Source organism: Misgurnus anguillicaudatus, chromosome 3 (assembly GCF_027580225.2).
Source record: "Misgurnus anguillicaudatus chromosome 3, ASM2758022v2, whole genome shotgun sequence".
Taxonomy (NCBI): Eukaryota; Metazoa; Chordata; class Actinopteri; order Cypriniformes; family Cobitidae; genus Misgurnus; species Misgurnus anguillicaudatus.
The window spans coordinates 1153150-1180887 of record NC_073339.2 but is presented as its reverse complement, the minus strand read 5'-3'; the positions used below and the strand labels follow the sequence as shown (position 1 = coordinate 1180887).

Sequence of the window (27738 nt, the reverse complement as noted above, 5' to 3'; positions counted from 1 at the left end):
ACAAGGGTTGTATTAACTTTGTATGTATTAAAGGCGGAGTGCACAATATCTGAAAAACGCTTTGGAAAAGAGAGTTCGGCCGACTATCAAAACACACTTGTAGCCAATCAGCAGTAAGGGGCGTGTCTTCTAACCGACATCGTTGTATGAGTTGCGTATGTGTGGGGCGGGTCTATCAACAGAAGGTCCAGATTCTATTGGGGTGGTGGTGTGTTTGTTTATGTGATTTTAAATGTCAAAATTGGCTTTCAGAGATTATGGACCCTGCCTTTAAACACACTTGTTGTGATAATGTAAAGTTACGCAACTTAATATCCGACTCCAAAAGATATAAACGGTGTTGTACGTAATTCTGAATCAAATTGATGTAATTATAGAATTTGGATAAACATTTGATCATTCCATTTACTCATGTTTACATTGAAATCGTTCATTCGATTATCAATGTCTTATCAGCCCACACCGGCCATTGTGCGGGTCCTGAAACATAAACTCAACCACACCAGAGGTCCTGACTTATATAGCCCTCGTATAGTAATCACAATTACATGTTACTGTGAGGCAAACCCAACCATTGACTATCATACGCATTAACTACTGGGTACATTCACTAGTACGTCCATGGTAACTGCATGGAAACAGGACTGTAAAATAAAGTGTTGCTTTTACACAGTTATTATATAGGACCTACCACCTAAGATATAGCATCATATACATGTCACTGTGAGGCAAACCTGGAAACATTCACTAGTACACACTTATTGTGTATATACCATTTGTAAGTACAGTAGTGTTTGATATTAGTTATCATATATGTACATTATAAATACCTGTCATTTACCCTAACTTGCCTGTAAATACTAAATACTTATATTGTACATTTATTTGTTAGTACAGTAATGTTTCTCGTTAGTTATAGTATACCTACATTATAAGTATGTATCTGTTATTACCCAGTTCTTATCTAGAGTTACATAATAACTGACAAGTATGTACCCGGTAACTACAGTAATGATACCAGTTACTTACCATGTAGATACCTAAAAGTAAGTACCACACATTTGTCGGTACGTACAACTTATTTACCATATATGTACAAGGTAAGTACACGTACTGTAAAATAAAGTGCTACCATAATTGGTCTATCCGTGTAACCAGAGAAAATGGTTGAAGCAACTGCTCCATGCTGGCGTGCCCTTAATTATTAAAAAATACTTATATGCAACCCCAGCCAACGATATACAACTTAATACAGAACTCAAACTATAATCAGAGGTCCAAGTTGGCGCCATCCAACCTGATATAGTAAACCAAGACTATATAATAATGTAATTATAGTAGAGTAGTAACTTGAAACAGTCAATAATACAGAGCAAATTAGAATGAATACAAACATAATTTATTAAGCATGTAGGAAAACATAATTCAGAAGCCAATTTACATTCCAATTCAAATACAAAACAATCAAACGAAAAACCATTGCGTACCTGGTAAGGATGAAAAACTGGTTACAGATTTCTCAAAAAGAAATAAAAATACATGATGCTGTGCCAGGACAGCATCATGGGGGTGCATTTCTAGATTTAGAAAATCTCACCTGAATCTTTTACCATTTTCCTTAAATATCCAGAGAACAAAGCATTGTGATAATGATATACTGATTGGTTCTTGTAAGCCCAGGGGTGTTGCCTAATATACATACAGTGGGTGATTGGTCAACATGTCTAAGGTAGGAGGTGTCTTCCAACATTAGGTTAAGTTTGCTTACTTTTATTGTTGCAGATTAACTTTGAATTCTGTTGTCATATTAATAAACCCAAATCTACCACTTACATAAAAACACTTTATATGAAACCAAATAAAACCAGTTTCAGATTCTTTGTGCATGTAGAATGTAGCATTCCATATACAATTTGCTTTTATAACATGAGGAGAGGGGAACTAGAAAGTGTGGTAGGGTGTGACTCTTCTGTTCCCAAACCATGGGGTAGCTGTCTTGGGGGTAGATGTGAATTCTTTGAAAAAGTTTTCATATGATAATTCAACAGGAATTAGAAAACAGTTCCCTGTGGTTTCAGCCATTTGCTGCTGGTCTAAGAAATACCTTTTGTCAGGGTTTCGCATCACCTTACACAGCTGACTATGAAAGTCTTAATGGTCTATAACACAATGTACCAAATCAAGAAAAAAGCTGAAAAAAGAGGCCTCGTTTATTTACAATATTTTTGTTCTGAATGTTTTTGTTACTATTTGCTTAGCTGTTTGCTCTGAATGATTGCTCACATGACGTTAAATCTGACACAGAGATGCTTCGTAACGAACCATAAATCCAGCATATAAAGGTTGTGTGAATGTTGTGTTGACTGTGTGTAAGTGTGTGAGTGTTAGTTTATCAGAGATGCTGTAGAAGGACAGAGTACCCCCTAAACAGTCCAGATAAACTCCTACTATATTAGATGGAGGTGAAGGATGAGGAATGTCTGTTTTTTTACTATCGTGCCAGATGGTAAATCCTTCATGAGTACAAAAAAGACACCAGGATTTATCATCATTCCCAAACAAACTATTCATCCCTTCTTTTCTGTTAACATCTTTATGGGTCACTGCTATACGAGTCCATGTATCCCATTCAACCTCCCAGTAACAGCGTTCATCCAGAGTCTCTTCACACAGAACCTGAGCACACTCATTAAATCTCTCTGGATGATCAGGATACGGCTGTGGATCGTCCACATGTGTCACTTTTCTGTTCTCCTCAGACAGCATGAGATGAGGGTTTGCTGTGTTTGGATTCAGTCTGAGATTACAGGCATCTGAACACAAGAAGAGACATTTTGTTTTCATTATGGTGATCTGTGTTTGTTTTAGTTGGACTCTTGACCCTTGAGGATTTGCTTGCTAATTATTTCCTGGTTGCATTAATGTTGTGTGTGTAAAGCACATTTGCTATGGTAATCTAAAGTTAATAGTGCAAATATGTGGTGGTTGGTACATAATAGTAACGATCATCATTTAATTTATTGATTTACTCACTCATAAAAAGTTTATTTTCTGTCAAATTGACAACCAGCACTCTCACAGCAATTTGTCATTTATGCTTTTTAGAAACTATGGACAAAAATAACTGGTGTGTATTTGGGACACACAAACATCAAGAATTAGAGTATCTCAACAACGGTGACAATTAAATTAAGAACTTTATGCTGCAATGCAGGCTGGATATTAACAAACTACATATCTCATTCAGGACTCCCAGCATGCACGGCAACATGGATTAAAAATTTTCTTTGACACCATTGCTGAAATTCATACTCTGATTATTGATGTTTGTGCGTCCCAAATCTATTACTTAAAAATTCCATGTAAACATTGCTTACACAGTTCTAGTTAAAGCTGTTGATAATTGTGTATAGCTTTTACTTGGCAATTCTTTTAAAATGAATAGCATTTTAAATAGTTTCCTAGCTTTTTTCAAGTAAATCCTCATTTTTTTCAGGGTCCCCACAAAACATGGAAACCAATTTGTATGCGTGGGTGTGCTTACATTTGCGTGGTCCTGCTGTAATTCTGAACTCTCCTCCATGATCCACACTATGAACACACACACACAGAAACACACAAACACGATGTCACATTCTGCTGCTCTGATAATAAATAAATGTATATATGCTATGGATAAAAGTACCTATATGAAAAAATGTAAAAACAAAATGTAGACACTTAAACTACATCTGTCTCTCTGACACACACACAATAGTGAATATTAGGGTTGAGTTCATACTTGAGTTTATTGAGTGTGCAGTTCGTATCAAGTCTCTTTGAGAGCATCTGTCGTCCTGAGTGTTGTGGGTGATTGTAGGTCAGATCCAGCTCTCTCAGGTGTGATGATGAGTTTGAACTCAGAGCTGAAGCCAAATAACAACAACCTTCATCTGTCACCATACAACCTGATAATCTACAGAGAGATCACACATCAACATCAGTCAGTTCATCCTCTTTAGTTATAAATCAGTAAATCAGTATCTAGAGATAAATACCTCAATGTGTGTAGTTTACAGTCTGGACTCTTGAGAGCATCAGAGATGAGCTTCACTCCTGAATCCTGCAGATCATTGTTACTCACATCCAGATCTCTCACAGGTGAATTTGACGATTGAAGAGCTGAAGCCACACTTTTACAGCTTTTAACTGTGAGATCACAGTCAGCAAGTCTAAGGAAATAAAAAGAGTTTTAGAGTATAAAATACCCATTTTATTGACATTTTCATAATATTGGCTTTATAAGGAAGTGACATGTAGAAATAAATGTATAAAATAAAACTCTCACATAGCTCTTGTGCAGTTGTTGACAGCTGGTATGAGTCTTCTTCTCCCCTCCTCTGTTGTGTTGTATTTCTTCAGATTCAGCTCATCCAGCACCTCATCTGACATCTGAAGCATGTAGGCTATTGCTGAACAGTGAGCAGCAGAGAGTTTCTTCTCTGAGTGTTTGTCTGATCTCACAAACTCCTCAATCTCTCTGTACAGAGTCTGATCATTCACTTCAAGAAGACACAGAAACAGATTGATGGCTCTTTCTGCTGAGAGATCTTCATTATGCTTGACTTTATCTTTAATGTACTGTGTGATTTCACTGATGGTTTCTGAGGTGTCCACCGTGTGTGTCAGTAGATCCTTTAAGAGTCTCTGATTGGACTCCAGTGAGATGCCCAGCAGGAATCGCAGGAAAAGATCCAGATGTCCAGTTTCACTTGCAAGAGCTTTATCTATGGTCTTTCTGTGCAGACTATGAACAACATCAAGAAACTTTATTGTGTCAACACTTTTGATGCTATAATAGTAAAACGCATTGAGAGCAGCCAGAAACTCCTGAAAGCTGAGATGTATGAAGCAGTAGATTTTCTTCTGATGTATCACAGATTCCTCCTTAAAGATCTCAGTACAAATCCCAGAATACACTGAGGCGTCAGTGATGTCTATGCCAGACTCTCTCAGCTCCTCCTCATAAAACATCACATTACCCTTCATCAGCTGTTTGAAAGCCAGTTCAGACAGTTTGACAATCACTTCTCTGTTGGACTGCAGGAGTTTCTCTGGATCTCTCTCATCATACTTCTCATTCTTCACATTCATCTGAATCAGCAGGAAGTGGATGTACATTTCAGTCAGAGTTTTAGGGATTTCTGCTCTCTCATTGTCTTGTTTCAGGATGTTTTGAAGCACAGTGGATGAGATCCAACAGAAGACTGGTATGTGACACATGATGTGGAGACTTCTTGATCTTCTGACGTGTGAGATAATTCTGCTGGCTTGATGTTCATCACTGATTCTCTTCCTGAAATATTCCTCCTTCTGAGCGTCATTGAATCCCTGGATTTCTGTCAGACGGTTGATGTATTTAGATGGGATCTGATTGGCTGCTGCTGGTCTGGAGGTGATCCAGATAAGAGCAGAGGGAAGCAGATCTCCTTTCATGAGGTTTGATATCAACACAGGCACTGATGAAGTCTCAGTCACCTCAGAAACTTTCTCAGCGTCTGAAAACATCAGTGTCATTCTGTTTTCATCCAGACCATCAAAGATGAACACAACTTTACACTCATCATAAATCTTTGAGTCCAGATCTTGAAGTTCAGGATGAAAGTCAAGCAGAAGTTTGTGAAGACTGTACTGATCATCTTGAATCAAGTTCAGCTCTCGAAACAGAAACACAAGCATGAAATCTACATCCTGATTGGCCGTTCCCTCGGCCCAATCCAGAATGAACTTCTGTACGGAGACGGTTTTTCCAATTCCAGCGATGCCTTTAGTAAGAACGCTCTTGATTTTGTCTTTCCTCTCTCTTCTTTTCTCTGTTTTATATTCTGGTTCAGGTAAGGGTTTAAAGATGTCATTGCAGTAGATTGTTGTGTCTTGTAAGTGTTGTGTTCTGGTGTTTTTCTCCATGTGTAAAACTTCATGTTCTTCATTCACTCCTTCACTCTCTCCCTCTATGATGTACAGTTGTGTGTAGATCCTCTTCAAGAGGGTTTGATTCTTTCTGAGTTTGATTCCCTCAAATAAACTCTCATACTTGTTCTTCAGTATGGTTTTGTGTTGGTCTTTGACTCTCTGCAGAACATCATCATCTAATTCATGTGAATCGTGATGCAGGTCTTCAGTCTTCTCAAGCTGGTTTGGTTCTGTGCTGAGCTGCCTGAGGTCAGAGGTCATTGCTTTATCACTGAGATAAGGGGGAAGTAGATGCATTGATTCATTACTCTTCATAGACACACAGCTGAGCATTGAAGATGTTTCTGTGTCCTCCTCCATCTTTTTATTGAGACTCATTTTAAAAGTGGTGCCCCCTCCTCACTCTTTATATAGAGTTCAGTTTTAGATGCTGTGTTAAACTTCTTTATCTCTGTAACTATTACACCTGCACATAAACAGTTCACTTTAAACATGTACATATTGCTGAGATACTCATTTGGATTCCATCTGTACATTGATGTGGAATAGAATATTTGTGTTTTTAGTGATGACTTTGCTGCAAAAATGGACCTTGCCATGTTTTTATATCCTATTTGTACATAAATTCAGTGTCACCCACAGAAATTGTTGACCAAACATAAATATATGTTTAATCAAAAAAGAATGCACATACATTACAGACAAAAAGATTTGAGATTTGTGACTGACAGCTACTCTCCTTCACCAACACAACTGCATTTATCTGATTTTTAAAGTAAAAATTTGTACAGCTACTCAGCCAAACTCTTATTATTGTATCAAGGAAAATTAATCTCATTATTACCCCTGTTGTGGGATTTTTATATACTTTCCAGTAAACTGTCACGAGAAAAGTTAAGACATTAAAACATATAACTATAACATCTAAGGCATACTGTATATGTTACAATTAATATTATTATAAAAATCACAAAACTTACCAAGAAATATTTATCTGCTGTACATTATTATAAATGCACGTCCTGTAAGAAAGTCTTTGTTGCTGAGTGTCGATTTTCAGCTTTACTTTTTAGATTGAATTAATCCGACCTGTTTTGAGTTACTTGCATACAACTGTCTAACAAGCTGATGTACCTGAAATAGATATTTACATTATATGTATTTACTGTACACACATATTCACGTTGTGTCATCAGACTCATCTGCATCTGATGACATGACAACACATCCTAACATAACCCTTTATAAACTGACCAATATTTCAAATGTTGGTGTCTCGACCGTCCCACGTTCAGTTTTGTTTGCTGTAAGCAAAATATGTCTGAAACTCTGAGTTTTAATCTGTCACGATTCAAGAGTGACGTTTACCCGCTTTTACTTATGTTATAATAAATTATCTGTGAGGTATTTTGAGCTAAAACTTCACATAGACAACAAAGATTTATTTTACATCTTTAAAAAATCTCATAATATGACCCCTTTAAAGTTTCTGTATATCAGTCCATAAAAAAATTATTTACTGCATCTCAGTTTACCGTTTTACACCTGAGAAATACACAGCAATAACAGAACTAGAGTCACCTGACGATGCGATGATGATCTGCGACACTAGATGGAGATGTTCACATTAAACGTTTCACATAGTTTTAGCGGGAGAGACGAGCCAGTAAACCTAATTCCCCCACAAACAGCGCCATCTAGTGGTGGATGTGTTTATAAAGAAAAAGTGAGAACACCTGCGGGATATATTGAGGCTACTTGTCTATAATAATTTTTGGAATGTACTCAATTTTATTCTCACAACAATTAATTCAAATATAACTTAAGTCTGATCAATAATAGATAGAATTAAGCAACAATACAGGTCAAAAGGAAACATTTACTCATTTTAAATAGTTTCCACATTTCAGAATAATAATAAACTCATCAAAACTATAAAACAACACAAATGTAACTGTGGGGGTTATGTTTTGATTTAAAAAAATCTGTTATATTTTGTCCCTTTTGTCTTTCCCTATACTTTGCACAAAGGTCCCAGTGGTAAATGTGAAGTAATCCAGAAGGGAAATGACCTCACAAAAAATTCTAAAGTTGGGGTGCATTTGCATTATGGTGCTGTGGTTGATACATATTGATACACGGATTCTATTTAAGTGGCCAAGGCTATATGCAAATGGTTGTTAACATGCAAAAATACGATCATCCAGTCGATCACTGGGACATTGGAAGAATTTTAGAGAGATTTGCATGAATGTAATGCAGCCTTCCTCACGCAAATGATAAACGATGACACTGGAATTATTTTTAAGCCCCGTGATATGCTAGTAAAACTGCCAGTAAAATATTGATATGCACGCTTTCATTCACATTTACTTTGATCTATCTATCTATCTTTCTATCTATCTATCTATCTATCTATCTATCTATCTATCTATCTATCTATCTATCTATCTATCTATCTATCCCTATGATACAAATTATATTATACAAATTATATTTAGAGAGAGAGAGAGAGAGAGAGAGAGAGAGAGAGAGAGAGAGAGAGAGAGAGAGACTCCTGGTCACGCCTGCCGCATCCAGCGCAAAGGGGAATAGCATTTGTTCCCCGACAGGAACCATCCACAATGAACTGATTTTGCTTATTTTTTTATCAAAACGCCGAGGGCCATGTTTTTCGTTCTCGACGTATAGTGTCGTCGCCGTGTGTCTTTGCTGTATGCAGCGGCGGAATCCACGACAGCCGCATCTTCCATTGATCTGTTGATATCTGCTGGGATCTTCTGCATCTGGAAAAGCCTTCCTAAACGCGCTCCTTTATTGCCACCATAACATCTGGCCGCGATCACGAGCTCTTCTCAGCTGAGCTCCATCGATTGTGTTATTATAAAAACAAAGAATTCGTCGCCCTGTAACCTGGTGACTGTGGATGCTAATGTAGCGTTATTTCATTTATATATAAACGCCAAAAAGGTTTCTACTTATCGCGTAAGTGTGCTATTTATTCATCAGCCATCGTTCTGCGCAGGCCGTGGTTTTCTTCACGGTTGTCCACGAGGGGTTTCTACGTTTATTATCGGGGATGTTGTTGTTCATTCGTTTTATTTGTTACGGATGAAAGCCGTTGTTGTCGCTGTTCGATTCATGTGGACGGGGAGAGGCGTCGAATAGATTTTCTGCGTCCGCATCCATTGACGCGCATTATTTTACCTCAGCTCAGTCTTCTAGTAATTATTAACACTTTTTTTATTTTCCATGAAAATTACCAGTGCATCAGAAAACAATCAGCCCTGGATGTGTTGCCGTGGACGGGGAGCGGCGCCAGGCAGGAATTTATGACGCAAATATTTTTACCTCATCTCATTTTTATCTTCACGATGTTGCACTTATTATTTTAGTTTTCAGTGTTCGAAATCGACATCCCCGTCCATCAGAAGAAGATCATTCTCAGCTCATCGTCTTTTTGCAATACCCTTGACGATCAACAGTTCATCTCTTGAAGGCGACATGCCTCTAAATCAGCACCATTGATCCGGAGCGGTTCGGCATAATCGAACCGAATTATTTCTCTTCCGCTCATGATGACTAATAAACCGAATCATTTCTTATCTACAGTGATGGATGCTTAATTGTAATTTTGTCTTATTGACAAGATCAGGAGACTGTGTTCATATTGGATAATTCCATTTTCCGATTTTTATCTATTCCTACTCCTACTGTACGCGTTACACTCTAGCGACACTCTTTAGGTGGAGTTTTTTTATCGTAATATCATGTTAGGCCCTTTATTCGTCTGGAAGATGGCAGCTGATTAAATTTTAATCTTGATGCATTCTGGCGACACGGGAGGAAAAGAGGAGATCAGATTGAATCGGGGAGGAGTGGAGAGAGAAGAGGAGAGAATGTAGGTTGGATACGGCAAAAGCATAAGGTAAGAATGAACGGCGTGTGTTCTTCAGTAAGAGCTTCTCTGTATCTGTTACACACACATAGATGCGCATGCATACGCAGACATTATCGTGAATAATAGATATGCTACACAATGTGGGCGCATGCACACAGTACAGAAACATCAGTGTGTACGCACGTATACAGCATTATTCTGAACACACACATCCACATACATGTTCTAGTCGTTTATCATTGCATGTAAATTGAGTTACAGGCCAAAGGCTAGCTGAGTGATGCTGCGCGTGAGCGGTGTTTAAATGTGCTGGCGCCAGTGTCTGCTGGTGCATTCTGACACACCACCATCTCTCCCCACCCAACACCATCTCGCATCGTTCTTTCATGCATTTAGATAAGTGTATGTGTATTGGCCTAGCTACACAACAAAATTATCCCAAGAAGTCAGTTAAATCAGAAAAATCCAGAATTTGAGGATAACCCCGTTTGCGAACATTATTAATAAAGCTATTGTTTTTTTATTCGGAATGTCCTCCTTTTAAACTGAACAAAATTGGAGTAGGATTTAGTTGAAAAAAGCTAGGAAACAAATTTCTCTCAGAAAAGGCTATTCAATTTAAAGGAATTGTCAAGTGAAGGCTAAACACAATTATATGTGAATAATTTACATGGGAATTTAAGTAATGTATTTGGGATCCACACATCAAGAAGCGAAGTATAAATCTCAGCAATGGTTATAAAGAAAATTATTTATCCATGCCGCTATACATACTGGGAGTCCTGGATGAGAAGTAATTTGTTAATATCCAGCATGCATTGCAGCATGAAGTTCTTCATTTAATTGTCACCATTGTTGAGATTCATATTCTGATTCTTTATGTTTGTGCTTCCCAAATGCACAGCGGATAATTTTTGATCATAATTCCTAAAAATCCTTAATGACAAACTGTGTGTGTTGGATCTCTTTTTGACAAAAAATTAACTTTTAATGACAGAGTAAATCATTACATTAAGAGATGATCTTTAGACCAACCACCAAAGAATTGCACTATTAAATTTACATTACCATAACACATGTGTTTATACACAAAAAGTTAATGCAACCAGGGAAAAAATAGTAAACAAAATTTCCTGGGTCAAGAGTCCAACTAAAAAAAAACACTGATCACCATAATGGTGACTTAAAAAAAACTGGACACTTTTTAGATTGGCAGAACGTTTTTGGGAACATGAGACCTTTCAAGGAACATTCTTAGATCTTTTCTCTGTTAGCTGTGCATGCACATCAATTATCTGGGTTAGTAAGTATCTTTTACTTGCGTCTCTCATTTTTTGTGTTTTTTGTTGTAAGATTGATGTAATGTATTTTTCTGAACGTACTATAGTAATAAACTCTAAAGGGTGTGTGTGTGTGTGTGTGTGTGTGTGTGTGTGTGTGTGTGTGTGTGTGTGTGTGTGTGTGTGTGTGTGGCAACAGAATGGAGAATGGACTTCAAGGTTCAATTACAAATAGTTAAATACACAGACATGGTTTATTGATTCTGAAGGGTGAAATTGAAGTTAATTTCCTTGTAACGCTTATGTAATTTGTGGTAAAGAAAATGCTGTTACTTAAAAAAAATAATAAAGCATGCAAGCAATTTTATAGGCCTCAGGTTATGTATGCAGCCATGTAGCTGTAAAATATTTATTTTGCATGAATGAAAACACATCACTTAACACTATAACTAGTTTTATTCTACATATTAAAAAATAATGTACAATAATGGTGTGTAATAATCTGTGTTATATATAGATATATTCTATATTTTAAACCCAAATGTATAATTGTATAAACAGATCTATAGAAAAGCATAGTTTGGGGGATTATTGAGCCTTGCAAATAGTGATGAATAACTACAGTTATGATTTCATTAAAGTAATCATTGCCTTTCTGCTTTTACAGTCAAGCTGTCATATAATAGGTTTGCTGCTTGGTAGAGACAGAAAGAAAAAAAAATCTAAGAGCATTCCTTGAAAGTTCCAAATGTTCTCAAAATCATTATGCCAACATCATAAGTGTCCATCATAAGTGTTTTTATGTTTAGGAATGTTTTTTCCTGAGTCCAACTAAAACACTGATCACCATAATGATGACTTTAAATTAAACAGAACATAAACATCTTAGCCTAATAAGTGAATTGTGTTTTCTACACCAATATATTTACTGAACATTAAGAAATAATGTTTTGTAATCGTTTTAAAATAATAAAATGTAATGTTTCTCTATCATTTACATAACAAGCAAAAAACTAAATATAGAAAAACAGTTGTTTTAAACATTGTGTGATCATTAAAACATGATATTGTCATAACGTTTAAAATGATGAGGTGTGGCGTTGCTCTAACGTTAAGACAACCGAGAAACGTTTTTAAAAATAAAAAACTGGACACTTTTTATGTTGGCAGAATGTTTTTGAGAATGTTGGAAACAAACTTTTCTCTTCTAGCTGTGAAGCCTCTGCTACTAGATGGTACACAACTCTACTTCCAAAATTATCTTTTTCTATTGACGGTTTTTGAAATGTTCACAAACGTAATGAAATAATAGCCTATATAAAGGGTGGATTTAAATGTCAAATTTGCACCCTTGAAGGCTATACTTTAGCAGGGGATGCCAGATAAAGAGAAAGTGACATTGTTTTTATGACTCCCTTTGCCAAGGGTGTTCCAAATGGCTATCCCAATTGCCCCTCTCCCTCCAGAGTTCCCACTTTAGGGACTCTGTCCTAAACTCTGTCCTAACTGTCTGCTGAGAGTGGTCATTAGTGAAGTGTTTGATATAGTGCCATCAGCCAATCATGTTGTCATGTTGTCATATTCATGCAGCTCCAGTGTGTTTAATCACATAATCACGTCATTTATGGGTTTTGTGGTTGGCTTTAAATGGAAACCTGTCCCTAAAACTGAACACCTTTGGGGTGGTGTACCAACCAACCTGATCTCACGAATTTCCGTGGCATAGTCACGGAATTTTGTGCTCATTGTTCCGTGGCATTCTCACGGATCTCCGCATTTTTCCGTGGCCCTGCTACGGACTGTCTTTTCCCGTGGCATTCTCACGGATTGGTTACTCAACTGTTTTGTCCTATTTTCTTACCATTTTCGCTTCGGTTTAGGGTAAGATTTACATGAAATGACATCCCTACCCAAACCCAACTCTAACCCCAACGCCAGGCAACAATTGTTTAAAGTTTAGAAAATATAAAAGAATAAATCAGAAAAAATAGTATAAACCAATATTTAAAGTGACATACTAACGCAAACACCAAATCTAACCCTAAACTGAAGCGAAAATGGTTTGAAAATAGGAAAAAGCAGTTGAGTAACCAATCCGTGAGAATGCCACGGAAAAAGACAGTCCGTAGCAGGGCCACGGAAAAATGCGGAGATCCGTGAGAATGCCACGGAAAAATGAGCACAAAATTCCGTGACTATCCCACGGAACTTTGTGAGATCATGTTGGTACCAACTGAGCAACTGGTATTATTCTTGGTATTATACTGTAGACCTCCTAACATGTAACTGGTTGCATGTTGTAGTGTTTCGTTATGATATTCCTGCTCTCATTGTGCATGTAACTAAGCTTTATTTTGTAAGATCCGGATTTTTCTTGTTAAATATTGATCAGAAATATGTCTGAATACGGAAGTAAATTGGGTTGCAGCGAATGGTATGACTGCACAGAATGAGCAGGGCACTTTGCGATGTTCTTGATTATTATCAACGGCATATAAACGTGTTTTGTTTGTTTTTGCTGGCTGCTGGTACTAAAGGACTAAACCCACATTAATGTTTCGAATATTTCTTTAACATGGCTCTTCTGCATTTTCCTATTTGTGATTTTCCTCTGTGTGCGTTTGTCAGTGTTGAGTAGAGCATTGATGAGTGTGGTGTGTTTGTTTATAGCGACAATTCGGAAAGAGGAGTTTTCTCGGCATGAGGGTGAATTATAGCAATTACTCTACCCTGATCATTACACACAAACTAACAGTCGGTGTTTGTGCAATAAGGATTTTGGAAGCTCTCCAGATGAACAACTCTGTTGGGTTTGATTTCTCAAAACTATAGAGAAGTAAAAAACACTGGTTTAAATCACAAAATTAAATTTTAACCACTTACACAGAGTCTTATGAAAGATAGACTATACCACAAAAAACATATTCTGTTTTGCTAATATGCATAGTAGTTACTGTGTATTAAAATGAACCTAAATAAAGTAATCAAGTAAGCATTTTGAAAAAATGTAAACGCTATGTAAACGTTTCTGCACAATTCTAGGTCACTAATCAAATTTAAGCAAATCTTTGTCATTGACCATGTAAAGTCCTTCATACAAAAGGTCAGATCTCCTTTGTTCCACTGAAGCACACAAGATTTCTAGAGCATTCTCATATCCAATTGGAGAACATGGACCAACAAGTTTTGTTCATGAAGCTTAAACTTAAAATACTAAGATAATTTTCAGTGTTTCTATAAATCATCTTGTCTGTTGATATTGTAATTTGTATGGCAGAAAATAACATTTTCACTTGTAAGGCTTTCAGACCCCTATAGTACATGTATTCAGCCTGGGAATAATAATAATAATCAAGTTTTATTTTCAAGCCTGACTAACTTAATATAAAATACGTAGCATAACAATTTTTCTAATGCTGTAATGCTTTGTAATATGTTCAATGATGTTCAATGCATGGTCAGGCTGTACTGTATGTGCATGATGTTTTGGTGTTTTTAGACTTGGTGTTTGAGCTTTAAATGTATGTCTGTGGGCGTGGCAGTCTGCCGTGTTTTGCCTCAACTAAAATAAGTGTTATTTGCATAAGTCACTTTCCCATCAGGGAATCATGGGTAAGAGTGTGTGTGGTACACAAGCTCATAAGGAAACCGAGACAGATGCAGGAGTATCATTCATAATAATCTGGCATCTTAACTTTTAATGACCAAAATGCACTGTGAGTCTGTCACGTGTTAGAATTGCATTCATGAACTCTGTCCTACTACACCTTAAAGAACTGCTTATAGGAGCTGTATTGTAAAGTCTCTTCGTAGTCAAAAATGTTCTCATTTTCTTTGCACCACCTTGGACCATAGATGTAAATACAGTAGATGCTACATTTGGCAGTTTCAGACACATAACTGCCACATAAGTTTGGTTTCACAAAATGCATACATGAACTGTATGCAATTTTTTAGCGCTGATGTTAACAGGTTACAGCACTCACCCTGCCTGTGGCATCCAAACATAATGGATGGTTTCTCAAACGCGAGGATGCACCCTAGGAAGGTCAAGTCAGTTGAAATTGGGTGAGCTCTGTGCCCACTAGTTTCTTACCAATGTTTGGCTTATATTTTAGAATGAAATTGGGTTTAATGTGTGCAAAGGATTGTGGGTGATTTGAAGGCACGAAGGATACAGTTCACGCATCCTTTCAAAAGTGGCTCAGTGAAGAGCAATAAACAGATGCTGCCTTCGAAGCATCCTTCAGATTGATGTCCTTCAACAATGCGTGATGACATGGCAGCCAAAATATGCAGCCTTCCTAGGATACAGCCTCGCGATTGAGAAACACCTATTATCTTTGACTCAAACTTCTGATCCGAGCATTCAACTGTGATATGATTGGTTATGTGTTTGTGAATTTAAACCGCAGTAATGATACTGTCACCAGTTTTATGGAGAAAATACTCAGCAATGGTGTTAAATGATAAATTTGCACATGCCTTGTCGTAAACCATATTGAAAACACCACATAGACATATAAACAACCTTAAAACTTAATTTCACCACAGTGGGATTTTAAAGGGGACATTTCACAAAAAAAAGATGTAAAATAGTACATATGTAAGGTTTTAGCTCAAAAAACTATATGGATAATTTATTATAGCATGTTAAAATTGCCACTTTCTAAGTGTGAGCAAATTTGTGCCGTTTTGGGTGTGTCCTTTAAAGGTCTCATAATTCAAGGCTTTTTATGATTATATTTTAGGTTATGATGTCCTTAAGAATATATATTTGCAGTTTAAGTGCCAAAAACAATCTCTATATATTTGTACAGCTCCTCTTTCAGGAACTCTGCTAAAAACAGGTCGTTTTGTCTGTAATAAATACTATTCATGAGCCTCTCTTCTGATAGGCCTGTTGTTTTATGAGTAAAATACGCAGTTGAAATAACAATACCCATGAAAGTACACTAAGTGTTAGTTTCTGTACGTCAAATGTTGGTTTAGTAAGAGATTTTAACCTTACCATGTTTATCTCAATAAACAAACAGAAACCAACAGGGCCGGTGCCTGTAAATTAAGAAAATAAACAATTTTTTCAACTACAATGATTGTATGTCTTAAAAGAAATAAATCTTAATTTTCTAATGTATTTTAACTGAATTGTGATGACGTATGCGGTCGAGCAACGCAACTTCCGGAGAACGAACCCGAAAACATGTTCGGGACGTGTCCGGCGGAACTGGCACAAATGGCCACCCTAAAAACAGCACGTAAGCATCTAGTTAGCAACACGTTAGCATCCCATTAGCATTGCATAACTGTTTACAATATATAATTTCAGTTTTCTCTGGCTTCACAATGTAACTTAAAAGTAAGGACTGCATGATAAATCGCATGCGATTGTCTCGCTCACCTCTTCAGTAAAGCCGGTTCAGTGCGGGGTGGAGACTGAAGGCGGTGACTGTGTTTTGGTGACATAGCAACTTCACGGAAGTACAAACGAACCATTTTAACTCACAGCTAGTTCAAGCAGGCTGTGTGCATTTGACTCTTAAATGACTTATATGGTACTTACATAGCCCCTAGACCTCAGTTATCATGAAAAATTGCACAAAATTTCAGTTTTGTAAATATGGGACCTTTAAAATGCAAATGAGTTAATGAAATGCAAACACTGATTGCCGTAATGGTGGTTTGTTCAAATTGAAAATCAATTGTGATTGTCAATTATTTTTTCTCTCTGTCTTTCGCTCTGCACTAAATGGCAGTGCCGTGTTTGGATAGTGCAGATTAAGAGGTGGTATTATTATAATAAGATCTCCTTCTGACATCACAAGGGGAGCCAAATTTCAATTACCTAATCTTTCACATACTTGCAGAAAATGGTTTACTAAAACAAATTTACTGGGTTGATCTTTTTCATATTTTCTGGGTTGATTGAAGCACTGGGGACCCAATTGCACTTAAACATGAAAAAAGGCAGATTTTCATGATATGTCCCCTTTAAGGCTTTTTCAAGGTAGGCAAAATAATTACTGTAAGCTACCCCATCAACAATAGAAAAGCAATCCTAGAATACTTTGCAACAAGTAAATGTTTATTCAAAATGTAGTTCTCACTTATTCAGTACCAAAATATTGATAAGAGTAGTTAGCTAATAATAGTAATTATAATGGCAAATAAAATGTACTTGACTATTTTTCCAATATTTGCCTGTATGTTTGTGCTTTGTTGTCAACAGGCTCATCGGTAACTCAGAATTGATCGCAAATGGAGTTTTCTGTGCCAAGCGCTATTTGTGTGCCGTTTTTCCCGTGCCGAGTGCTATTTTGAGTTGTTGATGTTGAGTGTTTTACATCAATCACTTATGAGGCTTTACAGGTATCTCTGTTAGGATTATGTCTTAGTAGGTAACAGCCTATGTACCTAAGAAAAAACAGCCAATCACAGCGCCAAAGACACGGCTGAATGTTGAGGTTTACGTCTAGCTAGTTGGTTGCAGGTGGTTTTTTGTAGGCAGATTCATTTTTTAAATAAAACCAATTTCATTTGAAAGATTTGAGTAGAGAAAGGTGTGTAGTGCAGGATGAATCATTTTGTTTCATAACAATTTGTTATACATGCATACAAATTTGACAATGCAGCAATAGACCAATCACAGTTAAATATTCCATAGAGTCGTGCACTAAAGCGTTATTGTATTAAATTGAATGGTTTGAGAACAGTAATGAATGAGGTGTGGGTTTGTCAGGTAGGCTGCAGAGAGGCCCGAGGCTGGATTTAAGAGCAGGGTAAGATAAATCGTCTGATTCTGTCTCCTGGGATCAGGGAATATTTTTACTGCACCGTCTATAGAGACCGAGGCCGCAGGGCTTTCACAACACTGTGTGTATGTGTGATGGTTACTGTGAACTCAGACATGGATCATAGCAGGAGAAAAGTATCCAGACAGCAGAGCCGAGCACAAACAAAGAGAAAACCCGAATGAGCGAAACTGTAAGAGAGAGATCTCAGTCGCCGCTGCAGCCCTTATTGCAGCGTTGCTATGGTGACAGTGTAGAGAGACTGGGCACCGACCGATCGATGTGTGTGTATGTGTGAGTCTGTCTGGAGGGATCTTGGATTACTGATCCTTAAAAAATTATTTTTCCAAAGCCACATAAACAGACCCACACAGACTGTAGTAGGTGGTTTGGAGCGAAGTATTACTGCAGAACCAGCCTGAGCAGGTGCTAGATACACTGGATATGAATCTGTGAAACATAAGGCTGTGATTTAGGCTTGCTAAAAAATACTGAGCGCTATTTTCCAGTAGCAATTAACAATGTGTTATAGCCATCCACAGAAAGCGGTTAATCCAATTTTATGTCAAATAAATGTTTGCTTACAGTTTCTTGTGGTTGTGGTTGCAGTAATTCATCAAATAATGGAGAAAAGTATTATGACCAGGTATAAATCCTGAGCTCAATTTCGACGGTTGTCTGATCACAGCAATGGAGCGATGGTGTATCACGCATGATCTACAATCAACATGTAAAATTCCTTTACTACTAGAAACAGTCAGATGTTAACTAACCTTCTGCTCACACACAGAGGCGCAAGTGTTTTTACCCAATATTTTAAACAATATTTTAAACATACTCCCCAGAGTATGTATGTGAAGTTTTAGCTCAAAATATCCCACAGATAATTTATTATGGGTGTTTCCTTTAAAATGCAAATGAGCTGATGTAATGCAAACACTGATCACCATAATGGTGGTTTGTTAAAATTGTAATTGTGTCAACTTTTTTTCTCTATTTTTCTCTCTGCACTAAATGGCAGTGCATGGCTCGATAGTGCAGATTAAGGGGCGGTATTATTGTAATGAAAAGTTTTTTTCATTTGTATATTCTACACTTTATATTCTATGTCAGACAATGAAACATGTATCAAATAGTGACCCATTAAAACTACTTGTTAACCTACACATTGTTAACCAGCAATGTTACTTCTACTGTAACTCCTTCTAAAATCTGTTGCAGTGAAAATTGCAAGTGAGCTATGTTCATGTTTCTTTTGTCCAAACAGTCCAGTTTTAAAACAAATGAGGAGCAAACAATACTCAGATAAATGATTGGAAATGCTGTTTTGTAGGTATGCAGCTCATTCATGCATCACTACAGTCTGATCTGAATGGGTTGCTGCTCAACTGCGCGCAAGTCATGGGACCTCTTGCTCGGAAAGCATACAGATCTCAAGCTATGGCTCACCCAAAAAGTTGCTAAGTAACTAAATCTTGTGAAAAATTCGGCAAGTTTTGTACAGTTGTGTAAAGTTGTTTACAGTGGTTGCCACTATTCTTTGGAAAAGGATTTGATGCACACGTGGGATAGTTTGGGTCATTTTGGGTCGGTTTGGCAAAAACGCATTTATTTTAAATACTCTGAGACCCGATGCTGCTAATATTATACCCAACTCGTGCCTGAGGCACACATGACATTTTTAAACCCGAACCTGCTCGGGTCGGAACTCGGGTTTTCGGATCTAAGTGGACCTGTGAAGACCTCTAGTCCAGTGTCCTGTACTTTTAGATATCACTGTTGTAGTATGATCTTCATATGTGAAAGTATGTAGGGTGCCTTTGAATGGAGGGTGATGATACAAATGCAGGATTTAGCTGTAAATTTGTTCTTTTATTTAATGTTTTGGCATTTGTGTTCATATCATCCCGGGTGCTGCTGTGTCTGTAGTCGACTTTTGTTCCCTACTCATCAATAAATAAATCGATAAAAACAGCAATCATATTAGTTTGAGCAGTGACCTTCTTCACTGTAATTAAAACCAATCAAATTGACTAGTGTGTGTAGTCTGTTGTGTTCTCATGTGTCTATTGATCAGTGTTGAAATGTACAAACTAGATGTACGTGTTAGTGAATAAAAAATAAGAGATTTTTGAGAAGGTTTGTTCTAAAGTCAAGTGTTAAACTTGAGCAATGAATTTAGCCTGAACTGCTTAACATAATAAAAAAAAATTAGATCATGTCATACAGTATTAATTTCACATTTAACTTACTTGCGTGCGTGCATGCTTGCTTGTGTTTTCTTTAGGGTCCCTTAGTAATGACATCAGACAGAATTAGGTCACTCCTCATCAATTCTCTCTCTCTTCATGTCTCCAGGTAAATCTGACTTTAGAGGGAGATTGTTCTGCCCTTTCCACCTTGTCCGTTCCTCTGTCGTTACCATGGCGCTGTCACCTTGGTTACTGTGGATGTGTCCTGTGTTGCTTAGCAACATTGCTCCTTCGGAACAAGGTAGGTACATCAGCCTGAAGCACCTGCTGTTGTCATGGCAAAATGAAGGCCCTACCCACCCTTACGAAAATTAACTATGGTAGTGAAACCTTGGTAACCACAAAATAACCATGCTTTTGCTGTAATCAATACATCAAAAAGCATAGTTAATTTTCTTAAGGACAATGCAAACCTCAAACCAAAAACTTTCATTGTAATGCTGGTTGAAGTTGTCTTAATTACCACAGTATAAATTCATGACTAATATTTTATACATATAATATAATATAATATACATATTCCTGTCCTTAGTGTTTTAGATTTAGCTAATAGCTAACATGATATCCCTACTGAAAAATCCAGCTTAAACCAGCATAAGCTGGTAGCTGGTTTTAGCTGGTTTAAGGTGGTTTATGCTGGTCCTTCCAGCCTGACAAAGCTGGTCATGCTGGTGTGCCAGCTGGTATTCCAGCATGACCAGCTAAGTCCAGCTAGACCAGCTTAAAATGTGACCAAAACACACCTAGACCAGCTTGCTACACCAGCCAAACCAGCTAAAACCAAGCTGGGGACCAGCTAAAACCAGCTCACCAGCTTATGCTGGTCTTAGCTGGATTTTTCAGTAGGGATTAGCCCGCTAAGCCAGCACATAGTGCTTTAAGTCAGGGGTGTCATGAACCAGTTGTGTTAATAGGATATTGTACAAACACATTTTCCATTATTTTAGAAAATGCCCTAGCTCTTCCAAGCTTTATAACACTATGGGTCACTTCCTATGGGTCAAGTCCAAAGAATGTGAAAAAGTAATCCAAACAGCTCCAGGGGGATAAATAAAGGCCTTTTGAGGGTAATTGGTGTGATTTTTAAGATAAATATCCATATTAAAAATTTTACCTTTTTTATAAAATTAAAATTTATAAAGTAAAAATGGCCTCCAACGCCCATGGTTGCATGTAAAATCCACTTGGGCACTTGCCCCCTTAGTTTAAATCTGCCTTAAAACACATTTCATACTCGTGCTAAGGTATGTATCACAATACTCTAATTTCTCTATAAATCTATAATGATGTTCATTTGCTACAGGATATACAGTACAGCATATCTATTATTAGACCTATTAATTTATCAGGATGTAGTGTGTTGTATGTATTACCCAAGCAAATTATATGATGTATATGTTTGAAAGAGCATCTATGTCATGGAAAGCAGAGTAATTATTATAAATGATCCAGTCTGTGAAATCTAAAACAAACACTGATCACCATAATGGCGACTTTAAAGAGTAACTAAACGCTAAACCAACTTTTTTTAGTTAATGATCTGTAAGAATGATCCTTTATTAGTGCTGTTCATTGATTTTAGTAAGTGTTTTGACATTAAGATATAAAGTGTTTCAATACTGCAATATATGGTGTAAACACGTCTAAGTGCTGCCCTCTTCAGGTTGAACAGTGGCTACTGCAGTTGAATTTTCCTATTGGATGTTGGGTCCAAAAAATGACTCGTGACGTAAGCAGGTTCAAGCTCACCACGCCCTTGTTACTATCTCACCACACACTTGGTATGAGCTTAGTTCGTCCCCTCTATCTCCGTTGGGATCTGCCCACTTTTCTTGCATTTTTCAAATATTGCTAGTGGGTGGAGTCAGGCTTTGACCAGGGGTTTAGTTACGCTTTAAATTAAACATCTAAACCTAAGTTAAGAAAATAACTCTACCATGTAAAATGCCATTTAAACGGTTGTTAAACGGTTAAAACTGTTGTTGGTTAATTTTTGTAAGAGTAACACTCCTGATGTATATACAGTATAATCCACACCCAGATGGGTGCTAAATAAAGACTTAAAGTTAAAATAGACACACAGAATCAGTGTTGAAGTTAATGAGATGATAAATTGATGATTAAGTCATTAAAGGTACAATTTGTAGAATCCGCCGCTAGAGGGCTGAAGAAGCGTGGAATGATGGAATTTGTTGCCTTTAACTCAACCGCTGATGGCCATCAATCACACGGGAACAAGAAATCATGTTAAAGGGACATTCCACTTTTTTGAAAATATGCTCATTTTCCAGCTCCCCTAGAGTTTTTTACAATTTTGGAATCCAATCTCTTGATCTGGTGCTACCACTTTTAGCATGGCTTAGCACAATCCATAGAGTCTGATTAGTCCATTAGCATTCCGCCTAAAAAAAAGAGTTTCGATGAAAACTTGACTCTTCTGTAGTTACATAGTGTTCTAAGACAGACAGAAAATTAAAAGTTGTAAGTTATTAGGGAGATATGGCTAGGAACTATACTCTCATTCTGGCTTAATAATCAAGGACTTTGCTGCTGTAACATGGCTGCAGGAGGCACAATGATATTACACACTGCCTGAAAATACTCACCATTGAAAGTTACTAAGGGGACCATTTTTGGGCAGTGTGTAACATCATTGCTAACACAAATCAGTAACAGAACAATTCCATTAGAATGATCTTTGTGATTTTGCACTTCCTGCTTACCCCCACCTGATTAATGGGTGACCTTAACACATATGTGGTTTTGTTTATAGATTTTGGTTTACTTGCAAAAAGGGCAGTGTGAATGCGAACCGCACCAAAAAACAAACAAATATTTTATTTGGTCTGGACCAAAGCAAGTGAACTAGTAGTCTTTCCTGATGTGATTACACCCTAAGTGTTTAGATCAAACAAAAGAAAGTCAAAATATTAAATACAAGAGATGACTATGACTCCATCTTAACACTGAAGCTACTGTAAAGCTACACACCAGACGTTGAACACTTGAACATTTTGACACACTTCATTTGCTCGCTTCCTGTAATCACGTCACTACTAGAGCAAGCTCCTGATTGGTTAACGCGGTGCGAATATCTGCCAAAGAGAAAAGATTTTTCAACTTGTGCGTTTCCGGCGGCAATGCTCAATGTGCGCGGAAAACGCGCCATTCACGTGTCCCGTGTCATTCGTCCCGTGCCATTCGCGCTTACTGCGCCACATGATGCCTATTTGCGTCTTTGCATTGACTTAACATGTAAATCAGTTGCGCTTGCCGCCTCTTCCGCGTCTGGTCTGATCGCACAGTTAAAAGCTGCAATCTTTCACTTTTTCCTCTATCACCATCTCTGTTTGAAACCTAAAATTACAACTTGCATGCAGAGCCTTGAATCCCACACAACACATGTATGTGAAATGTTTGTGTAACAGTGTAGCTGTGTGTCTGAGTGTTTGTGTTGTGCATCTCAGGTTTGAGCAGGGCAGCAATGCCCTTCGGCCTCATGAGGAGAGAGCTGGCGTGTGAGGGTTATCCCATTGAGCTGCGCTGTCCGGGAAGCGATGTCATCATGATTGAAACAGCCAACTACGGACGCACGGACGACAAGATCTGTGATGCCGACCCCTTTCAGATGGAGAATGTGCAGTGTTATCAGCCAGACGCGTTTAAGATCATGTCACACAGGTGTGTATGCGTGTGTGTGTACAGTATGTCAGGAGCTGCTCGGCCCCAGCGAACCTTTCAATTTAAACATTATAACATATAATAATAATAGTTTATTTTCAAAAACATGGTTACTGTTGAATGGCCATCAAGCAACAGGATTTCTGCAGCAGTGTTACAGTACAGTAATGATTTTCTACCAGCAGGGGGCAAACTGATATGAAAACCAGCCAGATCTCAATTGTGTTCTGTGTCTGCTTGTGTGTGGGTATATGTCTGGTATGGTCTGTGTCAGTTTCAGTGTGTGTGTCTGTGTGTGTGCACGAGTGTGCATCTGTGTGTGTCTCTGTGTGTGTATTTCTGTGTGTGTGTGTGTGTGTGTGTGTGTGTGTGTGTGTGTGTGTGTGTGTGTGTGTGTGTGTGTGTGTGTGTGTGTGTGTGTGTGTGTGTGTGTGTGTGTGTGTGTGTGTGTGTGTGCGTGTGTGTTGGCGTCAGTATGTCTCCCCAGTGTTTGCGCTGCTGCTCTTTCCTAGAAGAACAAATCAATGTAGCTGCACTCTCCATTTTCAAACACACACACAAAGAGAGAGAGAGAGAGAAAGGAGAGAGAGAGAACCAGATCTATTTGATGTAATTGAGTGATAATCTGACATCATCACAGTTAAGTCTCTTATCATGACAGTGGTGATCTCTGTTGATCTTTATCATCTGTAACTTTAAAGTCCCCGTGATACCAAAATGAAACTTTTTCCTCTTTTATTATAAATATGTTAGGCTTTAGGATATATATAAACTGGTATGATTCAAAACACAGACAAAATTTGCATACAGAGGATATAAGCGTTCAAAACTTACAGTTTGGCACTTGTGTCATCCTACACTTAAGCATATCAGAAAATTTCCTGTCCAATCAAATGCTCCCTGATGCATCTTGCCACCTACGTTACATGGAATCTCTGCACCATAAAATCACAGGTGCTTGCAAATGAGACACTTGTAAATACATTTACTAGTTCTTACTAGTAGAGAATCAGACGTGGTCTGGGAACCATATACTAATTTTCTCGTATTTGAGGCGTGGTTTATGAATGCCCAGCGCCATTTATTGGGCGCTACGAATGGCTATCATATGCGTCTGTACGTAGCTCATAGCCAGTCGTTTCAATTATACTAGATGACGTACGTAGAGCGACATCAATTCAAACGTAAACAACTTTTATCAGTACATGTGCACACACAGCTGAAAGCTATGCAACTAAACCGGTAGCTGTATATTGTATTGAAAAGCAACACATTTTAGTGGCACTTTGACAACCACAGTACAGGCATAATGACAATATGATATTAATAAATACCACTTACCATTTATAAGTTAATTGTACTTTGTCGACGACGATGCCTAGCAGGTTGGTCCTATAAAACTTTGTGGTTATCATACATCCTTTTTGGATATGAAAGTGTTTAACGCCAAAAGTTGCTCTTTTTTAAATAAACTTGCATTCAAAACTACTAAGAACACTGTCTAAGGCTGCCTCGAAAAATAACTTTGCGTCTGTTGTGTTGTTATGACAAAAAAACTGCTTCGGTGTGTCGCATAGACGTCGTCATCGTCTTGCTGCCCCCTCCCTGTTCTGTGATTGGTTCCCTATTTCAGGGGCAAAAAGGCCATAGTTTCCATGCTAGACTTGCAACGTGAATAAATTTGGGCACAAGGCAGCATGGGGAAACCCAGGCTAAGTTCTTACGTGGGGAACAGCACATAGTGTAATATGCAGGGGATAAGAAACGATTCAGACAGTGTAAATATGCTTTCCATTGGGGTAAGTGAAGTCTGATATTGTATAGTGTCATAATTTAAATAAATATATCTAAATCAGGACTATGTTAGACTTCATTTTAATACATCTGTGGTGCTCACAAGCTGTCAAGCACGGCTTTGCTGGACTATGCCAAATCAAACACAGCTGAACCAGCTAATAAAGGTGTTCAGGAGTGCTTAATAATTACAGACAGGTGTAGTCTCCAGAAGCAGGGTTGGGCACCGCTGCACTATTGCTTATTTTTAAAAATGGGGAGGGTCTTCTTTATTGCCCAGATAGCAACCAACCATTGAAAAAATAAAAAATAGATGTTAATTGCATTGAATCAACACCAGGTTTGCATCCTCCATTAATACTGAAAAAATATAAATTTCAATAAACCCAAATTATGGTGATCAGTGTTTGCTTTAGTCAAGCCTTTGACTCTTGACATTCACTAAGTTAAACAAACAGTACAAACAAGAAATAATGTTTAGTTAATTCTACAACAATAAAATGACTTGATTCCATTAGATCTTAGTTTTCTTTACAACAGCACATGTATTTAAAAATTACTCCAACACCCAAAGAAAGCTTAACATTTAAACACAAGGGTCAAGGGCTCAACTAATAAGCAAACACTGATCACCGTAATGGTGGTGGTTTCCATTTTTTATACTAAGGAAGAGTGCAAACGTGATATTGATTCAATAGGATAACATTGACAAATCAATAATTTTTAACATTGTTTCAATGGTTGCTTGCTATCTGGGTGACTTAAATGACGTTACAAAATCAAATAATGCTGTGCGTTCCAAGGTACTTCAATGGGCCTTTAAACACCCAGGTTGTGTTTACATTAGTGCGTTTTCGTTTTTAAACTCATTACTTTTGTCATGGCATACACAATGCTTAGAGTTTTGAACCCTTGAAAACTCTGTTTATGTAAACCAATGCATGGGTGCCATTTCTCACCCTGCGTGACACTGTTTTAAATTAACACCAGTGCTAAAATTGGTTAAAACAAAAAGCAGGAGAAGTTTGTCATTCATGTGTTTTGTAGTCCAGTGTACAGTATGTTTAGGGTTAATGTAAGGAGGTAGGGACTGCATTACGTCTACGAGTGTCCTCACAAAGATAGCTCTACAAATGTGTGACTCAGTTTGTGTGTGTTTGTGTTTCAGGTGTAATAACAGGACTCAGTGTGTGGTGGTCGCTGGTGCAGATGTGTTTCCTGACCCGTGTCCAGGCACATACAAATATCTGGAGATCCAGTATGAATGTGTTCCTTACAGTGAGTATTAACACACACAAACACACATCTACACATTCTCAAGCACACACACACACATACAAGCATACACACACTTTTGAAAATATTATTTTTTACTTCTTACATATTCTTTTCTCCTCATTTCTCATCTATTTGTATCTTCACCTTTTCTGTTAATTCTTCCTTCTTCTTTTGTTTGTATAGTTTTTGGCTTCTCTTGTCTTTTCTGGTTATTAGTTTCAGTTTATCTCGTCTTCTCTTTTCTCTTATTTTGTCTTTTTGCTTTAATTCGCTCTTTTCATTTTGTCTGTTCTCATCTATTTTGTCTTGCGGTTTTTCGTTTCACCTCATCCAATGTTTATTTATATATCTTTTTTCTGTGTACATGTCTCATTTCACCTCTTTATTCTCTGCTCTCATTTTCTCTTATCATCTCCTCACGTTTACTTATCATTACTGGGTTCACCTCCCTATTTTTTTATTTACGGTATTTCCTCCCTCAGTCGCTCCCTCTCTCCACTCCTCCAGTGGGTGTAGTGCTGTTGGGATGAGGGTTGTGTTTCGTGTGTTTCTTCCTATAGGCTGGTGCTAAAAGGACCCTCATCATTTCTTCTTACAGTTAGGAGTAACGTGCAGCTAACTTAACTTCATCATTCATTCACGTCATTGATTTCTCTCCTTTTTCTTTGGCAGTGTTCTCACGTGATGTGCTATACGCTTTTCTAATTGCAGATGTAAACCGATTGCAACCTGAGTGTTGTTGGGTCTGGCTTAGCCGTGCACATCTGAACTTCACTGGTGTTTTCTTTCTGCATTTATACAGGATCAAC

General features: G+C 37.6%; 3 protein-coding genes across 4 annotated transcripts in view; 1 reads left to right on the top strand and 2 right to left on the bottom strand.

Moving 5' to 3' along the window:
• The window catches only part of LOC129445366 (basement membrane-specific heparan sulfate proteoglycan core protein), a 193769-nt gene that overhangs the window by 90855 nt on the left and 75176 nt on the right, over positions 1-27738 (bottom strand). The window lies entirely within an intron of this gene.
• LOC129445313 (NLR family CARD domain-containing protein 3-like) lies at positions 1384-6911 on the bottom strand. The gene is made up of 5 exons (XM_073866472.1): positions 4328-6911; positions 4038-4211; positions 3782-3955; positions 3545-3591; positions 1384-2813 (listed from the first exon to the last, which is right to left on the bottom strand). The coding sequence occupies exons 1-5, from the start codon at positions 6328-6330 to the stop codon at positions 2290-2292; spliced, it is 2922 nt and encodes a 973-aa protein (XP_073722573.1). The 5' UTR covers positions 6331-6911; the 3' UTR covers positions 1384-2289.
• Positions 8499-27738, top strand: part of LOC129445293 (adhesion G protein-coupled receptor L1) — a 38877-nt gene continuing 19637 nt past the window's right edge. For both annotated transcript variants that reach the window (XM_055206464.2, XM_055206463.2), the window contains exons 1-4: positions 8499-9880; positions 20283-20417; positions 23644-23857; positions 26820-26929. In XM_055206464.2, the coding sequence (XP_055062439.2) occupies positions 20348-20417; positions 23644-23857; positions 26820-26929 (394 nt within the window). In that variant the 5' untranslated portion in view covers positions 8499-9880; positions 20283-20347. The remainder of the gene's footprint in view (positions 9881-20282; positions 20418-23643; positions 23858-26819; positions 26930-27738) is intronic.